The sequence below is a fragment of the Lynx rufus genome, unplaced genomic scaffold (genome assembly GCF_022079265.1).
Source record: "Lynx rufus isolate CCGP_SWC_20201006 ecotype Redwood Valley unplaced genomic scaffold, mLynRuf1.p SCAF_15, whole genome shotgun sequence".
In the NCBI taxonomy this organism is placed as follows: domain Eukaryota; kingdom Metazoa; phylum Chordata; class Mammalia; order Carnivora; family Felidae; genus Lynx; species Lynx rufus.
In genome coordinates this window covers 20285395-20306100 of record NW_025814829.1, presented here as the reverse complement: position 1 = coordinate 20306100, position 20706 = coordinate 20285395, and the positions used below count along the sequence as shown (strand labels likewise).

The 20706-nt window shown below is 51.7% G+C and overlaps 1 protein-coding gene across 3 annotated transcripts in view; it reads left to right on the top strand.

Annotated features, from left to right (window-relative positions):
* Positions 1–3524: 3524 nt before the first annotated feature.
* Positions 3525–20706, top strand: part of TMCC2 (transmembrane and coiled-coil domain family 2) — a 40481-nt gene continuing 23299 nt past the window's right edge. The window contains exons 1-3 of one of the 3 annotated variants that reach the window (XM_047076624.1): positions 4071–4160; positions 14787–15023; positions 15963–16499. In XM_047076624.1, the coding sequence (XP_046932580.1) occupies positions 15990–16499 (510 nt within the window). In that variant the 5' untranslated portion in view covers positions 4071–4160; positions 14787–15023; positions 15963–15989. Of the gene's footprint in view, positions 4161–14786; positions 15024–15962; positions 16500–17493; positions 17707–20706 lie in introns of those variants that run through there. The other 2 variants (XM_047076623.1, XM_047076625.1) reach the window with 2 other exon arrangements.

The window sequence follows — 20706 nt, the reverse complement described above, 5'->3', positions numbered from 1 at the left end:
AGCATTGAGTGGCAGTGGAAATCTCTAAAAGGAAGAGAGGAAAATTACATTAACAAAGGAATATTTATAATGATGTTGGTATCAAAATACAGTGATCAAAATTATTATATCTGGTCTCAGTAGAGAGTACTTTTACTTCCTAAGCTAAGCGCTCTTCTTATGTGTTAAAGCTTAAAACAGCTGACAAGTATTACCCATTTGATGTTTAAAATGTTTTTTAAAGAATTCCTATGGAGTAGGAAACAGAATTTCCTTGGATAATCTGCATGCCCCTTGCTAATGGCAAAAAGAGTAGCCTTTTGGAAAAAGAAAAGAAAAACCTTATTCTATGCTTACCTGTTGATCTTGGCACCTTATCCTCTATAATTAAAGCTTCATCAGTTTATCAAGATAATTAGCTGGCTGTTGACATGGGAGCAGGGTTCCATAACCCTGATCTTTATCCTTCTTGTTTATATATTTACTGGTTTAGCCTATATGATACTACCAGGAGACCCCCCCCCCCCACTTTCATTAGCCTAACTGGGATTTCCTTTCACAAAAAGCATTAAGGTTAGTGAGATAATTCTTTTTTTTTCATGCGGCAGACTGGGGGCTTAGATAAATCTGTTAATTATTTTTGTTTTATTCGGGTTTACTGAGAACATCTATGTATTGAATGTTTTCATGTGCATTATCTATTTTTAATCCTTAGGATAACCAGGTGGGAATAGATCTTATTAGCGCCTGTTTATAGATGACAAAACCAAGGGTGAGAGAGGTTAAGTGATTTGGTTGCCCAAGAATACACAGGGAGTAACAGAACTGGAATTCTCACATGGACAGTCTAACTAACACCAAGACCCGCGTTCTTCCTGAGACACTATGTTATCTATTATTTGTAATTAAGCAGCGGTGTCAAAGAAAAATGGAAAATCTACTCTTGCATACCAAACATAATCTCCTACATTGCAAATCTGCACATTTTTGTCTTATCTTGAACATCAAGACATCCTATGTGCCTATATTTTTCCAAAGAAGCCTAGAACACAAGAATGATCCATCCTTTCAAAAGAATCTCAATCCAACTCCTTTCAAGTTCTGTTTATCTTAGGTACTCAAGAATTTACTCTGGCTACTGAAAATTTGCCATCGGCTTCAAACTGGCTGTTGTATGTAATACAGGTCTCTACACAGACCTCCCACCCATATTTCTTTGGCAGTAGTGTATTTGTTCTATGAGTATGAACACAGAGAAAGTTGGACTGGGTGAGAAGCATTTGAACTCCCAAGGTTAAACCATTGGAGTGGAATGTGTAACGCTTTGGAAACTGGATGACCTCTCTGATAATAGCCATGGCCCTCACTCTGCGCCAGGCAATGTCTAAATGCTTTACATTTACTACCCAACACCCTATAAGATAAGTACTGTCATTATCCTCACTTCCAAATCAGGAAACTGGGGCATAAAGGGGCTAGATAACTGGCCCCCAGTCACATGTGAGCGGAGAGCAGAGCCAGGATTTGCCTCCAACCAGTCTGGCCACAGAGTCTAAGCTCTTAGCCACCGTGCTACATTGCCTCTCCCAAATGGAACGTACAGCATTAGCTGATTTCATTAAACACAGGGCTGCTTTTTATTGACCTGCATTACACCTCGCTAAATATGGCCACAAATAGGAAATTTGACCATCATGCTATGTGTATCTGATAATTAAAAAAAAAAAAAAATCAAAGTTAAGGCCAACTTCGACCTAGGAGAGAAATGAGACACGATTCAATTGGTAGGGGTCTCCGCATTTCTCTAGGGCTAGCCAGGAGTCTGGTAGAGGGCAGTAGACTATTCTGCCTGACATTCAGCACCAGGGGAATCTGCTCCCACTGGTTCTGTCTGGTCCTGCCTCGTTCTTCACTGGCATTCTGTCTTTCCCTCACCATTGAAAATACTAACAGCAGAGTACCAGTAAAGCTTTGTTTTTCCGCGTTGTGCCTGATACCGTGTAGTGGATGTAGAGGGTGGTTCTGCATTCCCAGCCCATCCTAAATTCCTATCTTCTAAAAACAGAGCTGCCTAGTTTAGAAAGTAGCTGCCTGACTGAAGTAAATTCTTAACAACTTGGGCTCTTCCAGGATACACATGAAAATGAGTGGTTGGAATGGGAAAAAGGACAGAACAGAGTCAGGAAACTCATAGCTTGGTAGGACTGAAGTGAGGCTAGCATGGCGTGATAGGTGTAAAAGCGATTGGAAAACTGTAAAACACTTTAGGGATCATCACTGTGACTCACAGACTCAGTGGCCCCTTCGCAACAATCTAAACCAATGAATGGGTTTCAGATGTTCGCTTGCATTAGAATTACCTGGAGGGCTTATTAAAACCGACTTCTGGACTCACTATTTTTGATTCCGTAGGTCTTGCTGGTTTCCAAGAATTTGCATTTCTGTCAAGTTTCCAGGTGCTGCTGGTGCTGCTGGTCCCAGGACCATCCCTTAACAACCATTGGTCTAGGCTGCTGGATGGGCAAAAAGCATCATATCCATAGTAAGCACACAGCAGACACTCGGATGGAGTTGTTATCACTCGGCTCCGTATCTCGGTAGCCCCAATATTTACTCTCTTCTGCCTCCAGATTAGTAGCGCACTTTGGCTGAGATTTATGGGAAAAAGCGATTGCGTTCTTTTTCTTCTCTTCCATATGTATCAACCTCCTGCCATTAACACGCCTTCTTATTTAAAAGCCTTTCCACAGTTTGCAAGGGGCTCACACATATTATTGCGTTAAACAATGAAATACGTTCTAATTTCTGAGCATAAAGCTAAAACTCATATGAGGTAGTCACTTCAAGTGGGAGAAGGGATGATGGGGCAGAAGATCACCCCCCCCCTTCTGCATTTGCTGCTGGTAACATAGGCATAAGGTTTGTGTTTCTGACCATGTGAGCTAGAGGGGATCACTGTCTTCCTCACCTACGAGATGTGTACACGTAACGTGCAAAGCTACAGCAAAATGCACTGATGATAAACATCCCTATCTCGCCCGCTCCCTGGCAAATAAAACGAGTGGGTGGGGGGAATCCCGGCAGAGTCTTTTCGGGGAGGGTCCCTCGGGCTCCGCTACAACCGCGTCTGGGTGGCGCGCCGCCCCGCCTCTACCCCGCAGCCCGCTCTCTGCAATGCCAAAGCGCAGCAGCAGAGCCCTCCAGACCTCTCCTGGGGGACCGCGCGGTGCAACCAACCCTAAAAACGTGGCCGCGCGACGCCCCCTCGGCCCTCCGGGCTTCCCATTGGCCCGTTGCCGCTGTCACTCCCTCCTTGCCTCGCCTTCCCCCTCGCGGGCGGAGGCAGCGGGCGGGGTAGGTTGCGCGCTCGCCGCTGGCTCGGGCCGCGGCCGCGGCTTTGCAGCAAGCGGCGCGGCGGGCGGGGAGCGGGGCGCGCGGGCGGGGAGGGGGCCGGGCGCGCTGCGGGCTCCGCGGCGGGCCCGTGCCGGGCGGGGGCCGGCGGCAGGGCCGGGGGCCGCAGCCCGAGCCGAGGGCGGCAGCCAAAGACCTGCCCCGCCGGCTGCCCGGTGCCCTGCCTCGCCCAGCAGCCCGGCCCGCCGGGAGGGATGCGCCGTGCCGCCCGGCTCCCCTCCGCCCAGCCGGCGCCCGGGAGCAGAAAGTTTGGGGGGCCGGGGGCCGTCTTCCTCCTCCCGCCCCAATGACTGCCCAAGGACTCCTGCTGCCCAGCCTCGACTGTGACCTGCCTCCGCTCCCCAGGTCGTAATGAACTATTCCAGGCTGTAACCAAGGCTCCCTGTCCTCGCCCCTCCCTCATCCTGATTTAGCTTTCAATTCAAGAAATTGTGACCCGCCGACCCCTCCCTCGTTACTAATTCAGACCCCGGGCCTCGTTTTCTGAGTGCAAGAAGGGGTGCGGTCTCCCCCAAGACGGCGCGCTTGGAAGGACAGATTCCCCTTGCCGACCCACATACACCATGAAGAGGTGCAAATCGGACGAGCTGCAGCAACAGCAGGGCGAGGAGGATGGAGCTGGGCTGGAAGATGCCGCTTGCCACCTGCCGGGCGCGGACCTCCGGCCTGGGGAGGCCACGGGTGCTAACTCTGCAGGCGGGCCAACTTCGGATGCGGGCGCTGCCGCGGCGCCGAACCCGGGGCCCCGAAGCAAGCCTCCTGATTTAAAGGTGAGCGCAGACCTTCCCCTGGCAAGCCCAGCCGGCGACTTAGCTCTCCCCGCCCCACGCTGAAGTGCTTTCACAGGAGGAAAGTGATGGGGAAGCCAGGCAAAGGTCAGAGAGGATGTTCAGCCAGAACCCCGGGCTGGACGTCAGGTACCATTTGTGCCTCCGTCTTTCAGCCCCATTTCAGGCCTCTGTGTTTGTTCCTCATTATTCAGCAGACGTTCTAGTGACTCACCCACCCGAGATTGTTTGAATAATGTGTGTGAAGTGCTGTTCGCAGACAAAGGGCTGGAGAATTCCAAGATGCTAACTAAAAAGTTGACATCACTTTCCCTCCTGTAAGATGGCAGGGGAAGAAAATTGCAGCGTGGGAGGCCAAGTAGAGGACCATTCGTTTCCTTTGCTGAATTAGTTTCCTCCTTTTGGGACCTTCCTGGATGAAGCTCAGTTTGCCCATCTGTGAAAGGGGAGTGTGGATTTCTTGCCGTTAGGTGGAGCCAGAGGTTAAGCTAGTGCTTGGAGATCCCTGCCTGCCTGCTGAACCAACCCCCAGGGTGGAGAACTGACAGGTGGCCAAGCGGTGCTTGGGCTGGCTCGGGGCACACATGCTGAGCCGGCAGTTAGAACCAGAATCCGAAACAGCCGATCACATGCAGCTGGGAGCCCTTTATTTTCCGGCCTGCGGTTGCCGACACAATTATCGAGCTATGTTGAATATGTCTCTATATTAATTAAAACAAGCGGGGATAAATAATGCGCCTTTGCTGGAGCTGCCACAGGGACTGCAGGCTCAGGATTTGCAAGCCGGCTCACCACGGGGCTGAGCGAGATGTCAGCCCAAGGAAGGAACTTAGATGCCTTGGAGATTGATGCCTCCGGAGAGATAGTCTCCAGAGGGGGTGCAAGGTCTGGGCTAGGGGAGCAAAAGGACTCCATTATGTTAAATAAAGCCCGTATCCTATGGCAGCAGCCACTAAGGAGCTTACCAGAATAAGCCAATGACATTCCTCGTTTGGCCTGAGCAGCTCAGAGTCAGGAAGTCAGAGCGCAGGTGAGTGTGCTCTTACCTGGGTGTGTTACCTGTCTGTGTGCCTCGGGGAGGGGTAGAAAGGGAGACAGCTAACTCCTTGTGTGTAGTTAAAAAAAAAATTGTGGCAGTTATGGGAATGTGACCTCTTGTTCTGCAGGTGCCCTGTTCCGAGGTTTGGGGCAAGCCTTCTATCTAAAGATGAGCTCCATTGGGTAGGCTGTGCACAGGAGGTTTGTTCTCTCGTCAGGCCCGAGGAGGCATCCTTGGCGCCTGTCCCAGCTGTCACCTCTGAGCCCACCCTGTGTGGTCAGGAGGTGTGGTTCCTATTTTAAGTGAGATAATGAACAGAAATGGGTGCCCTTAATGTTGATGTGGGAAGGAGGTGAGCCTTCTGGATGGGCCCAGAATGAGGCTGAAGTGTGCAGCAGAAGGCTGGGACCCTTGCCCTGAGTTTATGAGAAGCAGCCTTGGAAACTCCCCCACTCTCCAGCGCAGGCCAGCAGTGGGAACTGCCAGCCCCATTCATATCCCCCGCTTGCCTACATGGGGGAAGGTGGGTGGGCTGGTTGTGGTGTGGGGGCTGCGGTGTCTTTGTCTCTGTCGAAAATGCTGCCTTAAGAAAGCTCGTTCATCTCCACCCTCCTCTATCATCTCTCTCTCTTCTTTGTCTTTTTTATTTTTATTAGTGTGTGTGTGTGTGTGTGTGTGTGTGTGTGTGTGTGTGTGTGTGACGCCCTCGTTCTGGTCAGGCAGATGCAGCAACAACTCTACACCTGATATTAACCCCTGAACTTCCCTGAAGCAGAATTGAGATCAGATGTGAGAAAAGGAGCCTCACCGCCCCCTCCCCAAAACATATCACTGAGGTAGATTACAGCCATGTGGACCCAGGCTGGCAGCAAGGAGGAGAAAACATAGCTGCTGCTTGCTCAGTAGGAGGATGGGGAGACGAGCAGAGCCCTTTCCTGTTTATCTCTGTCTGCTTTATCAAAACATGTTTACGAGGTAGGGACTTCAGAACCAGATAAGGACTGGGCCATCGAAATTTGATTTGCTGTGTGCTCTCAGGCAAATCACTCAACTTTTCTGAGCCTTTTTCTCGGAAAAGGGAATAGGAAGATTGAAGTGTCCAAACTTGGTCTCCGATGCTGGAAAAAGTTGTTTACCAATGGTGGCACAGTTTTCCCAATGATGGAAAAATTCCATGACTGGCTCTAACACTGGCTAGAAGCAGACTTGTTTGGATTTGATGGTGATACCAGACAGGGGCAAGTTTAACTTTTTTTGTAACACCTGTGTCTGGCCTAGAGCGACCAGCGGTTCTGGCTTGCTTTTGTTTTCATTTTAAACTTTGGAGATGGAGACTTTTGGTCCCTTAGTCCCACTTCTGTTTTCTTGTGACAGCTTCAGGCATTGTGATAGATTAAATGCATCGGAAGAAATCATCTTGAGAAAGGGGCAAAAAAAAAAAAAAAAAAAAAGGAGGCTCTTTGTCTGAAGCACCTCCATGGAGGTTGGGGGGATGGGGATTTTAGTCTTTGCCAAATAGATCTGAATGGTGCCCTAACTAGTGGCACCTACAGGTTTCAGGGGCTCCTTTGGCCTCCCTTCAGTGTTGTGCAGCATATGACTCTGTGCTGTAAGTTTCTGCTGCAGGGGCCTGGGACCTGTTATTACGGGGTTGGAGGGCCAATGAAAAGAAGGAAAAATAGTTAAACAGCAATCGTAAAGGAGCAATTATGTAATTGTTACTGAAAAACCACCTGCAAATGGACATTGCCCCCCAGGAGGTTCATGGGGGTACTTTGGGGGCCTTCTTAGCTCCTCAGCACACTTGACGTGGCTTCCCTACAACAGGAGCCCAACAATCCAGAGTCCCGTTGCCCCCTCCCTCCACTCGTGGCTTGGATTCCTATTTAACCACTTCAGTTCATGTCTCGAGTCGTTTGTCACCATCATCAAGTCCTTTGCCACTACCAGATTCCCTGCCAGTCGGGAGGACAGGCCAGGATGGCCGGCAACAGAGAGAGTTAGCTGACCAAAAAGTACACTGGAATTCTCCGGGGAGGAAACCCAGCTCCAGTGAGAAAAGGGAGTGGGGAGGAGCTCAGAGGAAACTGCAGAAAGGGACACGGGGCACACGTTCCTGTTAAAACTACAGTGGGTGGTAGCTGTTGCTGAGGCCTGGGATGAGTGGCGAAGCACAAGAGTCAGCTGGTTCTGTCCTGGGTTCCAGAAGCCTCATGGCAAGGAGGAAATCACCAGCCTCGCCACCTCTCCCTCCCCTTGTGCAGCCAGAGCAGTTGAGCCTGTCCTGAAAGGGAGACTCTGAAAGTGCGGGGCCAGAGGCCTTCCCTTGACGTTCTCTCCCCCTCACAAAAACCCCTGTGGATAATTTCCCCAGGGATTTCTGGGCACTGTTAATACTTTTCCCAGAAGAAAAAAGGGGGTACGCTGGAATCCCATTATTACAGTCCTGGCTCGAAGTGCTTTTGACTTTAGATTCATCTGGGTTCCAGCTGATGGTCTTGCATTCACCCCATGCACTAGCCTCCCTGCCTGTTCAGAGTAAGATGAGAAAAAGCGATTAGAAGCCACATAGCTGGCCGAAAGTCCCGGCCGAATCCTGTGTGGTTCCCCTTGCGGCCTCCCCACCTTTATTGGCGCTCACAGGTACTTGAGCCTCTCCCAAATGGCCCGGGTTCCTTCAACCCTCCCATAGAGAGTCCACTGGGGAAGGGATCATGGGTCAACAGATACCGAACCCCTTCAGTGGGAAAGGCGCTGTTCTAAAGTGTGAAATAAGACGTGTCTGGAAAAGTGTCTGAAAACGCATACGTATCGTTTACAACAGCAAAACAGACACCCCCTTTACCTACTATCTGAGTCGAGAAAGAGAACATTGACATTCCCAAGAAGCCCCTGCTTGTTTTTCTGTTCTTTTTTTTTGTTTGACTTTTTTTTTTTTTTTTGCTTTTTTAAGTAAGCATTACATCCAATGTGGGGCTTGAACTCACGACCCCAAGATCAAGAGTCGTGTACTCTACTGACTAAGCCAGCCAACAGGCACCCCTTGTTTGTTTCCCCCACCCCCTTTTTTTTAAGGCCATGGCTCTTTTTTTTTTTTAATTTTTTTTTTTTAACGTTTATTTATTTTTGAGACAGAGAGAGACAGAGCATAATGGGGGAGGGTCAGAGAGAGAGGGAGACACAGAATCTGAAACAGGCTCCAGGTTCTGAGCTGTCAGCACAGAGCCCGACGCGGGGCTCGAACCCACGGACCGCGAGATCATGACCTGAGCCGAAGTCGGCCGCTCAACCGACTGCGCCACCCAGGCGCCCCAAGGCCATGGCTCTTGATCAGATTTCTGGGTTTCAGTTTCTCTACTGCGTCAGTGGAGGAGAAGACAAGTTACTTCACAGGAAGGAGCGTGAGTGCTCTGGGTTTCTAGTGGAGGGTTCTGACGGTAGAGTATGGCTCTACATGCCTTCTCCTACTTCTGCTTTAGGAGTGATGTGTTCAGGCATGAAGATTCCTTCAGTCTCACGCAGGGGCTGAACCCCTGGGATGCTTTGAGCATCATGGAGTCAGAAACATATGGGGTTGATCGGAAGAGGTGGGCTTAGAGCAAGATATTAAAGGGTAGGGGGCACCTGGGTAGGCTCAGTGGGTTAAGCATCTGACTCTTGATTTCAGCTCAGGTTGTGATCCGAGGGTCGTGGGATCGAGCCACGTGTCGAGCTCCACACTGAGCGTGGAGCCCGCTTCCAATTCTTTCTCTCCCCCTGCCCCTCTCCCTCGCTTGTGTGTGCTTTCTCTCTCTCTAAAATAAAAATAAAAGATAAAAAAAAATAATAAAGAGAGGGTAGAATGTTAATTACCAAAGAAGAGGAAAGGGGTTGGGGCACCTGAGTGGCTCAGTCGGTTAAGCGTCCGACTTTGGCTCAGGTCATGATCTCACAGTCTGTGAGTTCGAGCCCCGCGTCAGGCTCTGTGCTGACCGCTCGGAGCCTGGAGCCTGCTTCGGATTCTGTGTCTCCCTCTCTCTCTGCCCCTCCCCTGCTCATGCTCTGTCTCTCTCTGTCTCAAAACTAAATAAAAACATTTAAAAAAAAAAAAAGGAGAGGGGCTTTCTAAATGGGGGAAGTGAAGTGGCAAGTGCCAAGGGCTTGGTGGGGCCAGTGTCCTTTTTGACTAGAATACACTTGTTCTCCCAGCCCTGTAAATAGTCAGGGATAGTGCAGGGGTGTGAAAAATGCTGAGGTTCCCTGGTTTTCACCCCACCTGCACCTAAGGTGCAGAGGGTGGAGGGTCCCGAGGCCTAGGACAGCCCCATCCCCACCCCTCTTTGCCAGTAATATTCAGAGCAGCCCTGTATGTGGGCTCCGGAGGAATTGGTGACTGACAGGAAAGCACATGGCAAAGGGAGCTCTCCGTTCTCCTGCCACATATCGGGTTCTAGATAAATTCCCAGCTGCCCTCGTGGCTCTAGTGGGAACTGTCCCGCAGGCTCAGTGTTTGTCGAATGTACTTCTTTTTTTTTGTGGATCCAATTGTCCTTCGTTGCCAGTCATGCTAACAAGACTGTCTCCCTCAACAAGGAATTGAAACATCTCCTAAGACCTGGATTTTAGGTGGAAGTTTTAAGAAAAAGTGTGAGTGTCGGGAGCTGGGGGAAAAGCTCAGCTGGCTTCTCAGTGGTAGTTTTGGAGGCCAACTCAAAATTCTTCCCTGTTTTCGTCTCTCTTCTAAGAGATGGCCCCTGCCTTAGAAATCCTCATAGACCAGGAGGGTGCATTCTTAGAACGCGGCCAGGACTGGACAAGGTCCACCGTTATCAGCCAAACACGTAAGCCTCTCTCCATGTTACGAAGTTAGAACAAAGCTGTTGAGGGATAGCAGGTATGTTTTGTGATTGTGTGAGAAAAATAATAGGTTACTTTTCAAATTGAATGGCTAAAGGCTTCCTTATTCCAGCCAAGTTAACTGAGTCATGTCCACCCTGGAAAACAACACTGGCTGTGAGCACCTGAGCCCTGACCCCAACTGTGTGTGAAGACGGTAAACACGTTCAGGCTCCCGGGTCCCTGTTCATCTCCTTCCAGGCCAGTTCAGCCTTGGCCGTTAATGGGATGAGGTACACTGAGATAAGACTTTGAACTGTAGCAGGAGGGATCTGGGTTGGACACAAGCTGCCTGGCTGAGCATTTTATGTCTTTGGAAAAGGTCATTGTCTAAGGATTAAGTCCTCTTTTAAGATGGTTCTGTAGGCTTGGATAGTTTCCACTCAGAAAATAAATAATTACGCAGCAATTGTCAGGTAAAATTAGGGACGCAAAGATATAGATGATAGAACTCTTGCCCTCTGTTGAGGAGTCTGTCCATAAGCAGGTAAAAAGTTGGATAACAGAAAGCACTAGAAGCTGTGTCACAAGGCACACGATTAATTGCAAGGTGAGCGGTGCAGATAATGAGCTCTCTGGAATTCAGAGCAGGGCAGTGAGACCTGGTGGGGGATGGCTTGATGGAGGGGGCAGCCAGTGAAGGGTGGGTAGGAGGAGAGGAGGCGGAGAGAGGGCGCACCACACGGGCAACTTTTAAATCTTCCGGGCTGGTATATGTCGAGTCGGTTCTGCCTAAAGACCCAGGGGAGGCGGTCGCCTTCCCAGACTTGCATTGGCACCAGGCAGAATTCTCTAAGCTATAAAGGAAGGAGGAATTAAAATAAAATTGAGAATGGGGAAGTCATTTGCCCCTGTGTTGAGATCTGCCTTTTTTTAAGTGTCAGCTGTGATGCTGGGGGAGAAAAAAATGATTCCAAAAATCTTTCATCACTGTGTTTCTCACAGAAACCCCAGACAGGCCTGAACGCTGGCAACTACTCACTTCTCTCCGTCATTATCCTCGTCGGTGCCAGACCTGGGGCAAGGCTCCCTCTCCCAGCCCCAGGCCCCCCACCCAAGGCTTCTTAAGGGCAATTGGAGACTTCCTCAATCCCCTTTGTATCCTGAGAGTACGACTCTGTGGGTTTTCACAGCGATTAGCTCTCTAATGCTGGCCCTGTTTCCATAGAGACCCTATAAATAGAGGAACGTTGGCGACCTAGGCTTGCTAAGGCTCATGGTGACCCAGTCACCCCCCTGCACCCGAGGCTGTGGTGGGGTGGAGGGAGTTCTGAACCCAGGTGGGAGGAAGGGATGTGCATTCAGCTGCCAGGTTGGGATAATTTGCTATCGGTTATCATGACTTGTTAAGATCCAGCTTTTCTGGGAGTTAAGAACACAGGGACCTGTAGGAATCAGAGGCTGCTTTCGGCTATTTTTAAAAAATGTTTATTTGTTTACTTTGAGAGGGAGAGAGGGAGCGCGCACGTGGGCAGGGGAAGGGCAGAGGGGGGTGGGCAGAGAGAATCCCAAGCAGGCCCCGCACTGTCAACGCCGAGCCCAACTCGGGGCTCGAATCCATGAACTGTGAGATCATGACCTGAGCCGAAAATCAAGAGTCCAGCGCTGAACTGACTGAGCCCCACAGGCGCCCCGCTTTGGGCTGTTTTTAACCAGATGGTGCCAAAGACGCTGTACCCTAAAGCATTTTACTTCTGATCTCATGCAGCTGTGTTTGCAGATTTTGGAGCAAACTTCCCCTTTGGGGGACCCACACCCAGGGAGGAAAACGGATGAAGCCTGTTGAGACACCACAAACTTCTCAGGAAGGATCTTACAAAAATCATCCAGCTCATGCTTTCTTCCTGAGAGGATGACAGCACCCTAAGGAGAGGGGGTCCTTTCTGCCCTTAAAAATAGTTCCAGGGGGAGGAGACAGCAAGTGCCCTCTCCTCCCCCTCCCCAGGTGTTAGCCCCCCGGCCTGGAAGCTCTCCTTTCTGGCTAACTGCTGGCCTCCGGGCTGTTCTGGGACAGTTCTCGCTCATTCTACTAGGGCTGGAGAGCTCTGTTTATGCCTCACCCCTGACTCTGAAACATCTCGGCTCTCTCCTCCTAATCCGTGGCTTCGTTTGGCCACCACAATGGTTCCTGGCAGCTGGGGAAAAGCAAAAGTCAATGTGGAAAAGCAAGTGACATTTAGGAGCTGGAACCTGTTAGTCAGAACAGGTGGCGCTTTCTGCTGCGTTGGTGGCCAAGTTCCCTCAAGCTAGTCACCATGGTTTTCCTCATTTCCAAAACTTGTGGCTGGTTATGTGTATGTGCTGAGCTGTGTTTTTTGTTTTTTGTTTTTTTTTTTAAATACTTACCACGTTATGTCAAAACTTCTCAACCGTCTCCTCTTGGACGCCTATATGCAGAAGCACCCCAGCTCACGGGTCACCCAGCTCTCTTGTCTTGCACTTTGTTAGTGAGCAACACCCCCGTCTCATTATTCTTTGGCTGCTTTTTTGTTCTTTCCCCTCACGCCTACCATAGACTTTAGCAGACTCCTCAGTACTACTAAAGCAAAGGTCCTGTGGTCAGCCAGTCACCATCCTGGGCTTTCCTTCACCTTCAGAACAGACGGGGAAGAGGGGAAATGAAGGCCCACTGTGGTTAAAGCCCTTACCCAAGTCCTACAATGTGGCATGGGCACATCGGCCATTACGGTTCAGGGGACCCGACTCCCCCTGGCCCAGGCCTTTTTAGGTTTGTTGTAATCCTGCCTCTGATACTGTTCTGGGATGCATGTAAATACCACATCTGCTTTAGTCTTAGAATCAGTGTGTGAGCCAGTGAGGGTAAATTAGACTAGAAGTTGGGGGACTTGCCCATGTAACTTGGATGAACCACTTAACTGTGCTGTGCCTCAGTTTTTTTAATCTGCAAAATGGAGACAATTGATCTATACCTGTCCCGTTCTCCCTCCTAAGGTTAGGATGACAGCGTAGATTGGAGAGCACTTTAAAAAATTCTGCATGATTTTCAAATAAATTGACCAAGGATCTTAGGATTCAAGGCAATCTAGCAGACAGTGTGGCCGCTGTCCATAGCACCTCTGCCTGTTTCCCAGGGCTCAGAGCTCTGGGACCCGATGAAGTCTTTTGAAGGGAACTCTTTTTACCTGAGCAGATACAGAAGATGGGCCTCTGAGTTGGAGAAGGTGGGTCAGGAGTGGTAGGGAGAGGACAGAGAGACCTGGAATGGGAAGCTGGGAGGACAGTTTGTAATGACTGTTTGACAGGAGCAGCTCGGCAAATGCCAGAGCCAGCTGGCCCCATCCATGATGCCTGGAGGGAGGTCTGGTATCAGCTTGGGCCTCAGGAGGAAGGAGCGTCCTGGCCGTCCCTGGTCTGGAGGCCACAGGATCTGGCCACTTCCAAGTTGATGGCAGAGTGCGCTCCCCTGTCCGTCTGCCCTGGACATGTTGGCTCTGCCCGGAGCAGATTCAGGGGGGCCTCCTGGCCCTGCCTCAGGCTGGCCCTGTGGGGACAGTAACTCCCGTGGGAGAGCCTCACACTGTGTAACCTAATGTCTCCGGGGCTGCCCCGGAATTAAATTCTTGAGAAGCAATGGTGGTAGCCTTCATTTCCTCTTCTACAAGTGGAGATGTTGCTACTGTTGCTTTTATTAGTGTCCGGGAAAATCAAGTGAGATCATGTAGAAGAAAAAAAAAACCCCTTGAAAACTGTAAACCGTGAGCCCATGGTGACTTGTGCCGATGTAACATATCTGGCCTGTAAAATGGGTGATGGAAAGGCCCTGACTACTTTGAGGATTGTGGGGAGACTCAAATGAGGCCACAACTGAAAATCTTGAACTTTTACACAAATTTACGATAGCTTAGTTACTGACACCCAGAGGTCAGTGCAGCTGTCTCCACATACAATCCTGAGGTATAAAAAAACAAGAGCCAGGTCAGCTAATTCACATCTAACATGGGTTTTTTTTTTTTTTTCTTGGTTTCTGCATGGTCTAAGGTTTTCTGTCTGTGAGTTTATTTCAAGAAGAAAAGAAAACTCAGGGGCACCTGGGTGGCTCAGTCGGTTGAGCGTCTGACTTCGGCTCACGTCACAATCTCACGGATCGTGGGTTCGAGCCCCGCCTTGGGCTCTGTGCTGACGCCGAGGAGCCTGCTTGGGATTCTCTTTCTGCCTCTTTTTCTGCCCCTCCCCTGCTCATGCTCACACTCTCCCAAAATAAATATTTAAAAATAGATAAAAATGAGGCTGGCTCATGAGATTATGGGTTGTTCCTCCCAAGTGGGGACCTGCTGGGGCTCACTGACCCCCAAATGGCCAGGTTCCGAATTTTCCTTCTTAGGAGTTCCAGAGTGTGGCTTCTCACCTGGTCCCGCACGGCCCAGCCCTCCCTTTGGCTCTGAAGCTCTCTGCCTAGGGCTCGGCCTGGCCAAAGAAGCCAGCCCCCTGACAGGCATGCTCTCCGTCTCTGGCCTGAACAGTCCTGCCTGGGGAGCAGCAGAGCTGAGAGGGAAGGCTGGGGCCAGGGCAGCACTGGGCTCCAGGGCCCCTTTGGTCCGTTCCAATCTGAGGGGAAAGACACTGACTTAGATACCTCATTCCGATAGGGATGCTGAAGAAGTGGTCACGTTACTGACTGCACTGTGAGGCATGCCCATAGAAGTAATGTTTATTATTTATTTTTTGTTTACCAGTTCGTTACGAAGGGTATTACAAAGGATACAGATGAATAGCCAGATGGAGAAATATACATGGGACGAGGTCCAGAAGGGTCCCGAGTGCAGGAGCTTCTGTCCCGGTAGAACTGGGGTACACCATCCTCCTGGCATGGATGTATCCACCAACCTGGAAACTCCAGTAAAACTTCTTTTATTGCCAACTACATCAGGAATGAGACTGGCTGCAAATAACAGAAGAGCGTGCTAAGATAGGTATGGTGTTGTAGACAAAGATAGGTTTATTTATTTCATGTGGCCAGAATCCCAAGATGGGCATTCAGAACTGCTTTGGCATCAAGTTCCCAAACCTGTCGCTCGCAGCTCTCCCGTGTGTGTGTGTGTGTGTGTGTGTGTGTGTGTGGCCCTTCGCCATCATGCCAGTCATCTTGTGGTTGCAAGACGGCAGCTATGTGTCCAGGAATTACCGCTACATTCCAGACCTGAGGAAGTAGGAAGGGCCAGGAGCTTTATCAGGAAAGCAAAAAGTGCTGCTAGAAACTCTCACCTTGCTTTTCATTGGCTAGAGCTGTCACGTGTCATTCCTAGCTGCAAGGGAGTCTGATGAAGTATAAGAATTTTTAGCAAGGGGCATGAAGGCCAGGCCGTTTGGTTGGTAAGGAAGGGGAACACATGTTGGGTAAGCATTCAGCAACGTCTTCTACAACGGTAAAACCTGATGGTCTGACCCTGATCTTCTCAGAGAGCACCACAAGGAGGCATCTTTGGAAACGGGTGCCTGGTGGTCTAAAAGAGCCAGCGCAGCTCGAAAGAGGACTGAACTTAGAAGGAGGGACAGACCGGAGGGCAGGGGTGGCGGGAATCGATCCAGAAGGATGCAACCCCGTGAGCCTCAGACTAGTCACAAGATCGCATGACCAGTAACCCTGAACCGTGTGTTGATCGCGAATGTCCTTGTGGAGGGCTGTGGGGGTACATTTCTTGGGGAATAGAGACTGGGTCAGGGTTGCTTGCTACCTTTCTGCAAGGTGCCCTTTTAGGCATGACAGGCCATTCGGTGGGATCTTCCAGGTTCAGACAGCTGTAGTAGCTCTAGTGATCTCCCAAGAGCACACCCCCCCCCACCTCTGTCCCCAACAACTGGGCATTCCAGAGCTTTCCATTCACGAGGGTTCTTCATCTCTCCCCGTTAAGAAAATCCAGCAGCTCTCAGAGGGCTCCATGTTTGGCCACGGCCTGAAGCACCTGTTCCACAGCCGGCGCCGGTCTCGGGAGAGGGAGCATCAGACGTCTCAGGATTCCCAGCAGCAGCAGCAGCAGCAGCAGGGCATGTCCGACCATGACTCCCCGGACGAGAAGGAACGCTCCCCGGAGATGCACCGCGTCTCCTACGCCATGTCCCTGCACGACCTGCCCGCGCGGCCCACCGCCTTCAACCGCGTGCTGCAGCAGATCCGCTCCCGACCCTCGATCAAGCGGGGCGCCAGCCTGCACGGCAGCGGCGGGGGCGGCGGCGGGGGCGGCAGCCGGCGCACCAAGAGCAGCTCCCTGGAGCCCCAGCGCGGCAGCCCCCACCTGCTGCGCAAGGCCCCCCAGGACAGCAGCCTGGCCGCCATCCTGCACCAGCACCAGTGCCGCCCCCGCTCCTCCTCCACCACCGACACCGCCCTGCTGCTGGCTGACGGGGGCAACGTGTACCTACTGGCCGAGGAGGCCGAGGGCGGCGATAAGGTGAGGTGGGGCACGAGGGGGGCGTGGCCTCAGTGTGGCGGGGAGGCACTCGGGCGCGGGAGCCATCCGCGGAGGGGCCTCTGGACCTGCGGGGGGCTGAGCTGGGGGCCCTGCCGGGTGGGTACCCACACCCTGCTGCCCACAGAACTGTCCGCGGGGTTGGACCAAACCCAAGGCAAGAGATGATCCCCAAAGGGTTCGTTTCTCTTTGTCTCAGGGGTTTTCAAAAATGAGGTTTTGCTCAGGCCGATGTTAATTCCGGCTTGTTTACCTTAAACAGGCCATCAAGGAGCAGTACCGGCAGTTGGTTCAGAGCCCAGGCTGGCGCCAGCCCTGGCTCTGCACTTAGTAAGCTGCGTCAGTCACTTAACGTCTGTGTACCTCAGTTTCCCCAGCTGAAAGCGAGGATAATAACAGTAGAGTTGCTCTAGGTTCGAATGGGTTCACGTATGTATGAATGTCTGGGATGGAGCCTGGCACAGTATCGTTTTTATTATTATTACCAACCAAAGAAGATAGGAGAGGAAGCTATGAGGGGTAAGGAGAGGGTAAGGGTAAGGAGAAAAGCTAGTTTGGCACTTTCTGAAGTTCTGTCCTCACTCCTTTTCATATGACAAGTGCTCACTGAACGCTTGCTAATGCCATAAGAATGAACAAGCTGAGGTACTGTGTTCACGAGCTTACTGAATAGAGGTGGGGGGCAGACGGGCAATGGACAGAATAAGGTGGTAAGGCTGTGATAGAGGCTGTGCGGCCTTTGGGAGCAGGGGGAGGGAATTGGAGTTGGTAAAGACCTTCTGGAGGAAGCCATTGACTTGAGCCTTGAAGGAGTACAGTTTAGCCCAGGAAAGAACTAGGGGGAAGGGGTAGGGGGAGAGGGAGTAGCATGTACAGAAGTCCGCGAGCTGGCGCAGGGGTCTTCCTGGCCTTCGCTGTGGTCACAGTATCCAGCTGTGTTGGGGACCGACGGGTAGGCAGAGGCCAGACTACACAGGTAGTGTGAAGGTGTCCATGGGTGTTAGGCAGGAAGCTGGAAGGAAGTGGTCCCTCTGGATCTCAGTGTAGACAATAGACCAGGAAGGGGGTTAGGAGTGGAGTCAAGGAAACCGGTTTTGGAGCTGCTTCAGGAGTCTGGGCCGCAGCAGTGAGGATGGAAAGGAGGAGACAAATCCGGAAGACATTTGGAAGTTGGAATCAGCACTGCCAGGTGAGAAAGTGGATAGGAAGACAAAAGGAAAGAGGAGAGGATGATTCCAGGGTTTCTGGCTTACCAGCCTCGCGGATGGGGCATCTTCTAGTTGAGGAAACACGGAAGTAGGAGCAGGTTGTGGAAGGAGAGTGATGAGTTCACTTTTGGACGCGTTGAGTTGCAGGTGCCTTTGGGAGCTGTCCGACTAAAGAGCTCCAGCGGGCAGTCGGGTTCATGGGCGAGAGGTCTGGACTCGGGCTGGCACTCTGGAAGTCAGCACTGAGCTTGAAATCATGGGTATAGAAGAGACCCCTGAAGGGCACGCATCGAGTGAGTGCAAAGCCGAGGACAGATGTGAAATAAAAGGGACAGAACATCCAGACACAGAGGAGTCACCATGGAGAGAGAGAATCCTGAAGCAGGAGGAGGGAGTAGTCAAAAGAGTGAAACGGGGCAGGAGTGACAGGTCCTATCTGGGTATGGAAGTGTGTGCAGGCAGCACACGCAGAGGGGGTCATTGGTAACCAGCAAGAAACCCATTTCAGTGGATTGCGGAGCTGGTGGAAGTGGGGGCAGCGTGTGTTGCCCGTGCGGGGAGACAGGACAGCAGATACGGGGTTGAGGCACTTTGGGTTTTATTGAAGTTTTAAAGATGGGTGGGGAGAGTTGTGGGTCACCTAGGGCCTCATGGCCAGGAAAGGGGCTTCTGACTTTTTTCCCAAGTGAGATGGGAGGTCATTAGAAGGTTTTTGTACAGATGAGTGATACCTTTTCAGAAGACCACGCTGGCTGCTGTGTGAACAGGCTACGAGCCGGGGTGTAAACATGGAGTCCAGCCGGGAAGCTGTCGAAATACTCCAGGCACGGGGCGGTGGTGGCTTGCAGCTGGGTGGGAGTGGTAAGGGTGGGGAGAAGTGGCTGCATTCTGGATTTGCTTCGGAGATCGGGCCACGTCCACCTCTGACGGACGTGGAGCGTGAAAGCAGGCAAAGACGGCACACGGCTTTTTGGCCTGGCAGCTGGAAAGACGAAATCGTCATGCACGGAGTTGGGAAAAAAGGCAAATGGAACAGATATCTGGCAGGGGCCGTGGCGGGGGGGGGGGGGGGGGCGGGCGGGCAGAAAGCGGAGCTGGGTTTTGGACCTGTTACGTTTGAGACGGCTATTAAACATGCACATGGAAATGCCAAGTAGGCAGTCAGATGTATGAGTCTGGAGTCCTGGGGAGAGATCCAGGCTGGAGGCATACAGTTGGGAGTTGTCGGCGTGAAGATAGGATTTAGAAGGCTGGCACCGGACCATTTGCAAGCCCTAGTTTCAACTGTGGAGAGTGCGTTCCCAGAGTGAGATCTGCATGTGTTGGCTGAAAGGGCTTGTGGAATGGAGACCCCAGAGGGGCCAGCAGAATGAAGCAGCTTACCGGGCCACAGTGAACAGGTGCTCTGCGTGCAGCTGCAGCCGGACCCACCTCCCAGTGCTGAGTCAGTGAAGACACTTGAAAAATAAAATTAGAACCGTCCTGCCAGGCCAGGGTCCCCAGTACCACAGCTACTTTATGAAGAGGAGCATGTGAACCTTGTGTTCTCTGGCTGCCTGAGCAGACGGAGCGGGCGGGTGGCTGGCCCAGTGAGAAGCCGGTGAAGGGTTGTTGATGTTTGCTGACCGAGAACGCAGGGGGCTGGGGGGCGCGGGGGTGGGCGTGTCAGCCGGGAAGCTTCTCCCCAGGCTTTTGCACGTGGCTCGTGCAGACACTGGCCCCGAGACAGCCGGGGTTCTTCTCTTGCTGCCGGTGAAAGACCGGGGCCGGACGCTCTTGGGCGAGCTGCCAGGCAGGACAGTGCCCTGGGGGACATGATTGTTCCTATGACTGTCTTATATCCTTATTTAGAACTTTCAGCTCTCCCCAACTCTGTCATATGTATTGCCCAGTGGATCTGAACAACCTCCCTGTGAAGTTGCCAGAGCAGGTGTTCTTATCCCCGTTTTCCGGATGAATAGACCGAGTCCTAGAGGAATCAAGAGACTGCTTGCCTGAGGACACCCAGCTACTTTCATGGCAGAAAGGAGACTAGAGCCCACATTCGAGCGTGTTCGCGAGACCAAACAGATGTGAGGTCACTGAAAGCACCAGGGGTCATGTGATGCAGTATCCATAGGGAGCAGACCTGCCTCGGCCCAAGAGGGTGACTTTATTGCTGGGGTGCCGTTCCCCCTTCAGTGACACAGCTTTCCAGCCCTGTAGCTGTTCCTCCAGAGATAGGCGAGGCCTGGGGAGCTCCTGAGGAGCAAGGGGGTCTTCCAGCCAACCCGGCTCTGTCAGCTGACTCCCCCAGACCCAGAGGCCATTGGTTGGTGTGAGAAGCTGTGGTGGTTCCACCCCGGTCTGGGCATGAATAGAAGGTATTCTTCTCTCTAGTAAACAATGCTCCGCATGCTCTCTGCAAGCTCCCTGGTGATTACTAGCATCTATTTTTAATTCATAAGCCTCCCCCACTACCCACACCCCTTGCCATTGTTTGGAACTCACCAGCTGGCTTTCGGACCAGAGCGGCCCCGGCGGGGGTTGAGTTACTGGAACAGCCTGGAGGCAGCTATAGTTCCTCAGCTGTCATGGAGAGGCTCGCCCAGCCCCCACCCGAAGAGAGCAGGGGACCTGGAGCCCCAAGGACAGCAGGGGAACAGATAGGGGCTCATGGTTCTGGGAGGCAGCTCAGCCTTGGTGACATTGTTGGCTATCATTTGTTCCCTCCAGTTAGCTGTTTTCGACATTGTGCCTTAAATGATTTCCCCTAAAAGCAAAATCGGGGGCACCTGGGTGGCTCAGTTGGTTAAGCGTCGGGGTCTCGATTTTAGCTCAGGTCCTGATCTCATGGTTCGTGAGATCAAGCCCCACGTCAGGCTCTGTGTGGAAAGCATGAAGCCTGCTTGGAACTCTCTCTCTCCTCCTCTCTCTGCCCCTCCCCTGCTTATGCGCACATGCGTTCTCTCTCTCTCTCTCAAGAATAAATAAATGAACTT